The sequence below is a fragment of the Piliocolobus tephrosceles genome, chromosome 21 (assembly GCF_002776525.5).
Source record: "Piliocolobus tephrosceles isolate RC106 chromosome 21, ASM277652v3, whole genome shotgun sequence".
Taxonomy (NCBI): Eukaryota; Metazoa; Chordata; class Mammalia; order Primates; family Cercopithecidae; genus Piliocolobus; species Piliocolobus tephrosceles.
In genome coordinates, this window is record NC_045454.1 from 51,006,167 (window position 1) to 51,014,167 (window position 8,001).

An 8,001-nucleotide genomic window follows, 5' to 3' on the forward strand; every position below is an offset into this window, starting at 1 on the left:
CTGAACGGGTCTCCCAGGGCCTGTTCTCTGCGTCTCGGGACTGGCCCACGGCCGGGGGTGGGGGGACGGTGACCACTCTCACAATCCACTTGTGCCTGTGCACAACTATCCACTTGTGCCTGTGCCTGGGCAAGGGTCTGGTAGGTCCCTAGGTGGTGCCCGCTGCCCGACTGTCTTTACGGGCTCCGACATCTCGGGCCTCCCCGGCACCTGGGTCCCTCGGGCCCCATTAGCCCTCCTCTGGGCGGTGGTTAGGGGTGTTTTTCCTGGCCCTTGAGCTCCAGCGATGCCCGGCCCTGCCCTCGTTACAGCATTCACCTGGGAGGTCCAGGCCAACAACCGCGCCTACAACGCACAGTTCAAGGAGAAGGTGTTCCTGTGCTGGCGGAAGAAGAAATACAAGGTGGGCAGCCCCTCCCGTGCCTCCCCGGCCCCCAAAGGAGCTGCCGTGGCACCCCTGGGGAATCTATTTGTTGCACCGCTCGGGAGGGGCCCCCCCGCTTGTATTTGCTTGATATTTTTCTTTTTCATTCTTTTTTTTTTTTCTGTTTTGTTTTGAGACGGAGTCTCGCTCTGTCGACCAGGCTGGAGTGCAGTGACCGGATCTCAGCTCACTGCATCCTCCACCTCCAGGGCTCAAGCAATTCTCCTGCTCCGCCTCCCGAGTAGCTGGAATTACAGGCACCGTCATCACACCCGGCTAATTTTTGTGTTTTTAGTAGAGACGGGGTTTCACCATATTGGCCAGGCTGGTCTCAAACTCCTGACCTCAGGTGATCCACCTGCCTCGGCCTCCCAAAGAGCCACCGCACCCAGCCTCTTTTTTTTTTCTGTTTTGTTTTGAGACAGAGTCTTGCTCTGTCGCCCAGGCTGGAGTGCAGTGGCAAGATCTCGGCTCACTGCAACCTCCGCCTCCCAGGTTCAAGCAATTCTCCTGCCTGAGACTCCTGAGTAGCTGGGATTACAGGCGCCCGCCACCATGTCCCTCTAATTTTTTGCATCTTTAGTAGAGATGGGGATTCACCATGTTGGTCAGGCTGTCCAGAACTCCTGACCTCGTGACCCACCTGCCTCGGCCTCCCAACATGCTGGGATTACAGGGGTGAGCCACCACATCCGGCTGGTATTTTTATTTTCATCTCGAGGACCAAAGCACCTGTCCTAACCAAATCACTGGTTTGGTGCAAGAGTTCTGGGTATCTCATTTGCCCTGTCCCAGTGCACGTGACAGTAAGTTAATACCCAACCTGAAAGTACAATGTGTCCATCGGGCCCTGAAACCCTCCTGGGTGTCTTGCTTTGGGAAATGCTGGTTGCAGCTCAATGAGTCTTTGCACTCAGTAGAAGCTCAATTAATGCTGGCTCCAGGCTTTTGCATTACTGAGCAGGTGCTCAGTAAATGCTGCCCCGGGCCTTGTATTCAGCAGGTGCTCAGTAAATGCTTCCTGGGGCCTTGTCATCAGCAGGTGCTCAGTAAATGCTGCCCAAGGCCTTGTCTTCAGCAGGTGCTCAGTAAATGCTGTCCTGAGGCCTTGCATTCAGGAGGTACTCAGTAAATGCCGCCTGGGGCCTTGCATTCAGGAGGTGCTCAGTAAATGCCACCTGGGGCCTTGCATTCAGGAGATGCTCAGTAAATGCCACCCGGGGCCTTGCATTCAGGAGGTGTTCAGTAAATGCTGCCTGGGGCCTTGTATTCAGCAGGTGCTCAGTAAATGCTGCCTGGGGTCTTGTATTCAGCAGGTGCTCAGCAAATGCTGCCTGGGGCCTTGCATTCAGGAGGTGCTCAGTAGGTGCTTAATGAATGGTGTCCCATAGCCCGGAGGATTCTGGGCGAGGCCAAGTGGGGCAGCTCTGCCTTAGGCACCCCCATTCCCTGGCCTGGAAGGCACGCCCCTGCCACGTGGCCTGCGGCTCTCGTTCTAGACCAACGTCATCCGCACAGCCAAGTACAACTTCTTCTCGTTCCTGCCGCTGAACCTGTACGAGCAGCTCCACCGGGTGTCCAACCTGTACTTCCTCCTCATCATCATCCTGCAGGTGAGGCACGTCGCCTCCTGCAGGAGGTCCCCCCCAGCCACCTGGCAGCATCGATGTATTTGTCTATGTGATGGGTGGGTTCATGTCCCGCTCCCCACAGACTGGGACCCTCATCGCTGAGTCCCTCCTACCCTGCCCAGGGCCTGGCACACAAGAGGTGCTCAATACACGTTGAATGACGAAGGTGGATGGACGGACCTTCCAGGTCTGATGACGGCACCCTCTCCATGCCCCGCTGGTTCCTGCTGGGCAGGGCTGGGTGTCGGGGGGCATAGCGGTTCCCCAGCCTAGACAGCCTCGGCCATGCAGCTCCCCTAGCCCCCGCCCTCCTAGCTGACCTCAGAGGCGAGGGGGAAGGAGGAGCCCAGAGCATGTTCTCGAGACCTGCAGAGCCACATCCTGGTACCTGGGTGGTCCAGGCCAGCGTGGGGCCGGCATCCGGCCAGGGGCGCTGTTTTCGGAGCACTCACCCTCACCCAGCATCTCATTTCTGTTCTGGATAGAGAGGTTCTCCTTTTATCCATCGAGTCATTCAGCATTCATGGAGTACCTACTGTGTGCAGGCCACTGGCCGGCACCGGCGTGGGGGATGGTAGAGCTCACACCTGCAGGGTGACCTGGGGAAGCAGGAACATGGGAGGGAGGGGGAGCAGTGCGGGCCAAGCTTGGGGCTGGGGAAGGCTCCCTGGAGGAGGCAATGTGGGAGCTGGGCTTGGACGGGAGAAGAGGAGTTTGCTGGGGAGACGAGGCGTGTGGGAGAAGTTCCAGGCAGGTGGAGTGATGCCAGGGGTTTGTCCCAAGGGCTGGGGAGTGCCAGTGATGGCTGGAGCCCGGCCAAGGTGGCCAGCAGATGGTGTCACATGGTGCGGGGCTGGGTTGGCTTGGTGGAAAGGCAGGGGACGGGGGAGGGGGCTGGTGTGACCCTTCCTGTGGGCCCCTCCATGTCAGAGCATTCCCGACATCTCCACGCTGCCCTGGTTCTCGCTCGGCGCCCCCATGGTCTGCCTCCTCTTCATCCGTGCCACCCGGGACCTGGTGGACGACATCGTGAGTGCTGTTGGACGCAGCTGCCTGGGGGAGGGGGCGGGGACGGGGTGGGGTGTCTTGAGCCCTGGGCGAGAGCGAGAATGGGAGAGGGCTGGGCTTCCTGGGGCATTAGGGGAACCTGGGCCTGGGAGCCTCAGCTGTTGGGGCTACATTGTCCTTATCCACTAGCAGCCACACTGGGGAGGTGCCGCTGGTGGCACTGGCTCCATCGGCTGCGTGGTTTTGGGGCCGTTGAGCTTTGGTGGGGTGGTGGCCTGGCAGGCACCAGGTGGCGGGCAGCACACCTGTCTTCTCCCCGCCGACAGCAGTGGGTCCAGTGGCCCCCATGGCCGGGATCCCTGGGCAGACACAACGTGGCATGGGGCCAGCGGACAGGGACCCCGTGTTGCGGGCGGGCACTGCTGGGCTGCGGTGTGGCAGCGGCCTGGGCAGGGGCAGGAGAGGCTGGACGGTCTTTCTGATCCTTTCCCTCCTGGCCCAGGGGAGACACAAGAGCGACAGAGCCATCAACAACAGACCCTGCCAGATTCTAATGGGGAAGAGGTGAGGCTGGGGCTGCAGCTGGGGATCCACGGGGACACAGGGGCTCCAGCCCAGCAGGGTCATCGGCCTCGGCAGGGCAGGGTGCCTGGCCAGGTGTCCGTCACCTTCCATGCTGCCCGGTCTCCCGGCTGGTTGAGTCTGACAGGAACTGGGCCTGCATTCATTAGGCGTTTGGCTGGGGTGAGGACAGAGGCCAAGGCCCTGAAGGCGAACCTTTACAGAGCTTAGGGCTGGGGCGATGGGGAAGACAAGGAAAGTCTGAAGAGGACGTGGGTGCAGGACCCTGGAGGTCACTGGCCTGGGAGCGTGGACCTGCGGGGAGTCGGGTGGGAGGCCGGGGAAGGCTTTGGAGGGAGCCAAGGCCTGGAGGTGGGGACTGCAGCCGCAGGCCCCACGACATCCTGTTCCTCTGCTCTCCCCGCGTGGGGAGGGTCGGCAGAGGGAGGGGCCTCCTTCACAACCCCCTCTCCCCGCAGCTTCAAGCGGAAGAAATGGCGGGATCTGTGCGTGGGGGATGTGGTCTGTCTCCACAAGGACAACATCGTCCCGGTGAGCTGGGGTTGACCCTGAGGTCCCAGAACCACGCCCCTGCAGCGAGAGCGCCCCTCCCAGGGTGGGGAGGGCAGCCACACCCCCAACTTGTCTTGCATCCCATCTTGCAACGCTGCTCCCCCACTCCTCCCCAGGCTGACATGCTCTTGCTGGCCAGCACGGAGCCCAGCAGTCTGTGCTACGTGGAGACGGTGGACATTGACGGGTGAGGAGCTGTGGCATCGCTGGGGACCCCGGGGGGTGGGGCACATGGCCCCGAGGAGCCTCCTTCCCCGGTCACCAAGGAGGCAGCCAGCCAAGGTCACCCAGAGACTCTGGTCACTCACCCCATGAGTGTCGGGGGGGTGGGTGCCGCCAGGCACTGCGGGGAGGAAGACGCCACTCTCCCCATTGTTTCATTGCCGGGGGCCCCATTGTGTGCAGACCTAGGCCCTGGCCTCAGCACTTTGGCAAACGTGCTGTGTGGCCTTGGGCGAGGCCTTCTCCCTCTCTGGACTTCAGCCCTCCGACTGGCAGCTGGCAAACTAGTAGGTGCTCAGTGAAAATGTCTGAGTGACTCCAGAAGGCGTCCGGGGGCTCCTCGAAGCAACCGTCACCTCCATTTTCACCTCTCTTTTCACCTCCCTCCTCTCCTCGTCACCAGGGAGACCAACTTGAAGTTCAGACAGGCCCTGATGGTCACTCACAAAGAACTGACCTCTGTAAAGAAGATGGCGTCCTTTCAAGGTGAGCGGCATTGAGCCCGGAGTCACGTCCCCCAAATCTGTAAAAGTTAAACATTAGGGTATTTTGTTGTTGTTATTACTGTTTTACAAAAAAATGTGCTGGCCAGGCCCAGTGGCTCACGCCTGGAATCCCAGCACTTCGGGAGGCTGAGGCAGGAGAATCACTTGAGCCCAGGAATTCAAGACCAGCCTGGGCAACATCCCGAGACCCCATCTCCACAAAACATAAAACGATTAGCTGGGCGTGGTGGCATGTGCTGGTGGTCCCAGCTACTTGGGAGGCTGAGGTGGGAGGCTCGCTTGAGCCCACGGAGGCTGAGGCTGCAGTGAACTGTGATCACATCACTGCACTCAGCCTGGGCAACAGAGTGAGGCCCCTGTGTCACAACCACAAATAAAATGCTACATTCTATTAAGTGTAAAATTTAACCACAACGCAGTCACGTTTGGTTGTTTCATTGAAAAGGCACCTGCGTGCGTGGGCTGGCGATTTCTGTGGCGGGAAAGGCCTCTAAGAACAGAGTGCTGACCCCGCCCCACTGCTTGGCTGTTTGTTTTTCTTTTCTTTTCTTTTGGAGATGGAGTTTTCGCTCCTGTTGCCCAGGCTGGAGTGCGGTGGCATAATTTCGGCTCACAGCAACCTCCGCCTCCTGGGTTCAAGCGTTTCTCCTGCCTCAGCCTCCCGAGTAGCTGGGATTACAAGCACCTGCCACTACGCCTGGCTAATTTTTGTATTTTTAGTACAGATGGGGTTTCATCATATTGGTCAGGCTGGTCTCGAACTCCTGGCCTCAGGTGATCCACCTGTCTTGGCCTCTGAAAGTGCTGGGAATATAGGTGTGAGCCACTGCGCCCAGCCAGCTCCCTTATTTAACGCCATCAGGGCACAGAATCATAGACGGGCAGTGACTCTTCCTCTGGCACTCCTCCCGGGGTGAGCCAGAGGCCCTGGCCTCCTCCCTCTGCCCCAGCATTCTCACTGGGCATGGACCCATTTTTCAGAGGAAGAGACTGAGGTTCAGAGAGGTGGCCTGAGGTGTGGGCTTGCCCTGTAGTTCCTCTGCCCTGTGGCCTTCCCACCATGGATGTCTCTGGTTCCTACATTCAGGACAGAGTCAGGCTCCCCATCCCTAAGACGTGATGGGGAGGCAGATGAGGACTCTCCAGGAACCCTGTGGCCCCTCTCCCTTCTGGGGTCCCAACCCATGCCCCCTTGTCGTTTTAACCCTCACCGAATGCTGCCCGGGCCGGTCCGTGTGGTCCGAACCTGTTTCCTCCAGCGGCAGTGAGGACATTGCAGGGTGTCGGGGAATGGGGAGGTGGTGGTGGTGGACGGGCTCCGGCAGCCGGGAGGAGGCTCATCGATCAGGTGTCCCTTCTCCTCTTCCCTCTTGATACATTTATGGAGCACCTACTGTGTGCAGGTGCTGGGCCCTGCCCTGGGGTCAGAGTGTGGCTGAGGCGAGGCTGGCGCCCGTTCTCAGGGAGCTCACAGGCAGTAGCAATAGCTTTGCACGAATAAACGTCGCGTCACATGCTGGGATCAGAACCTCGAGGGAGGGAACTAGGAGCTAGGAGGGGCTGATCTGGCTGGAGGATCAGAGAAGTGTGAGTCCCCGTGGAAGGAACAACCTGCCCAAAGTCCCTGAGGCCAGGCGGGGACAGGAAGGCTTTGGAGCTTTCCTGAGGCAGCCCTGTGCTGGGGTGCCAGAGGGCAAGTTTGGGGCACCGAGGGGCTTGTGAGGGTGGCCAGAATGTTCTCACCTGCACCCGGCGCAGGGCACCTGGGGAGGAGGGCCTGAGCCCGCTGACCACTGACCACCTGGCTGCCCACAGGCACGGTGACATGTGAGGCGCCCAACAGCCGGATGCACCGCTTCGTGGGGTGCCTGGAATGGAATGACGAGAAATACTCCCTGGACATTGGCAACCTCCTCCTCCGAGGCTGCAGGATTCGCAACACAGACACCTGCTACGGAATGGTCATTTACGCCGGTATGGCCGCTCCAGGGTCCTGGAGTGGGAGCTGTCCCGATGGGAAAGTGGTGGATGGATGGGGGCATGGGTGGGTGGATGGGTGCATGGATGGATAGACAAATAGATGGGTAGATGGGGGCATGGTGGATGGATGTGGGGATGGGTGAGTGATGGGTGGCTGGATGGGTGGGTGGAGGAGTGGGGGGGGTGGGTGGGTGGATGGATAGATGGATACATGTTTGCAAACCCTGCAGGTTTTGACACAAAAATTATGAAGAACTGTGGCAAGATCCATTTGAAAAGAACCAAGCTAGACCTCCTGATGAACAAGCTGGTGGTTGTGGTGAGCTGTCAACAAGCGCCCCTGCCCCAGGAACACAGAGGAGGGTTGGTCGGGGATGTCATCTTCCAGGCCTCAGTTTCCTTCTTCTGCAAAACGTGCAGCCTGATCCTGTGGGCAGGTCTTTGGGTCAGAAAATCTTTCTTTTTTTTTTTTTTTGAGACGGAGTCTCGCTCTGTCGCCCCGGCTGGAGTGCGGTGGCGCAATCTCAGCTCACTGCAGGCTCCGCCTCCCAGGTTCCGGCCATTCTCCTGCCTCAGCCTCCCAAGTAGCTGGGACTACAGGCGCCCGCCACCTCACCCGGCTAGTTTTTTGTATTTTTTTAGTAGAGACGGGGTTTCACTGTGTTAGCCAGGATGGTCTCGATCTCCTGACCTCGTGATCCGCCCGTCTCAGCCTCCCCAAGTGCTGGGATTACAGGCTTGAGCCACCGCGCCCGGCCAAAACCTTTCATTTTTAAAGAAGATCGAGTCTACGGCCATACCACCCTGAACGCGCCCGATCTCGTCTGATCTCGGAAGCTAAGCAGGGTCGGGCCTGGTTAGTACTTGGATGGGAGACCGCCTGGGAATACCGGGTGCTGTAGGCTTTTGTGCTTGCTTTCTTGGCCGGGCGCGGTGGCTCAAGCCTGTAATCCCAGCACTTTGGGAGGCCGAGACAGGCGGATCACGAGGTCAGGAGATCGAGACCATCCTGGCTAATACGGTGAAACCCTGTCTCTAATAGAAAATACAAAAAACTAGCCGGGCGACGAGGCGGGCGCCTGTAGTCCCAGCTACT

The 8,001-nt window shown here is 59.3% G+C and overlaps 1 protein-coding gene and 1 non-coding gene across 6 annotated transcripts in view; both read left to right on the forward strand.

Annotated features, from left to right (window-relative positions):
- Window positions 1-8,001, forward strand: part of ATP8B3 (ATPase phospholipid transporting 8B3) — a 40,471-nt gene that overhangs the window by 3,798 nt on the left and 28,672 nt on the right. For 4 of the 5 annotated variants that reach the window (XM_023183717.2, XM_023183718.2, XM_023183720.2 and 1 more), the window contains 9 exons: window positions 312-403; window positions 1,924-2,037; window positions 2,986-3,084; window positions 3,566-3,627; window positions 4,104-4,176; window positions 4,314-4,384; window positions 4,823-4,905; window positions 6,741-6,899; window positions 7,136-7,224. In XM_023183717.2, coding sequence (XP_023039485.1) covers window positions 312-403; window positions 1,924-2,037; window positions 2,986-3,084; window positions 3,566-3,627; window positions 4,104-4,176; window positions 4,314-4,384; window positions 4,823-4,905; window positions 6,741-6,899; window positions 7,136-7,224 — 842 coding nt within the window. Of the gene's footprint in view, window positions 1-311; window positions 404-1,921; window positions 2,038-2,177; window positions 3,085-3,565; window positions 3,628-4,103; window positions 4,177-4,313; window positions 4,385-4,822; window positions 4,906-6,740; window positions 6,900-7,135; window positions 7,225-8,001 lie in introns of those variants that run through there. The other variant, XM_023183721.1, reaches the window with a different exon arrangement.
- Window positions 7,692-7,810, forward strand: LOC113225320. Its single transcript, XR_003309982.1, has one exon. It is a non-coding gene; the product is annotated as a 5S ribosomal RNA (ribosomal RNA).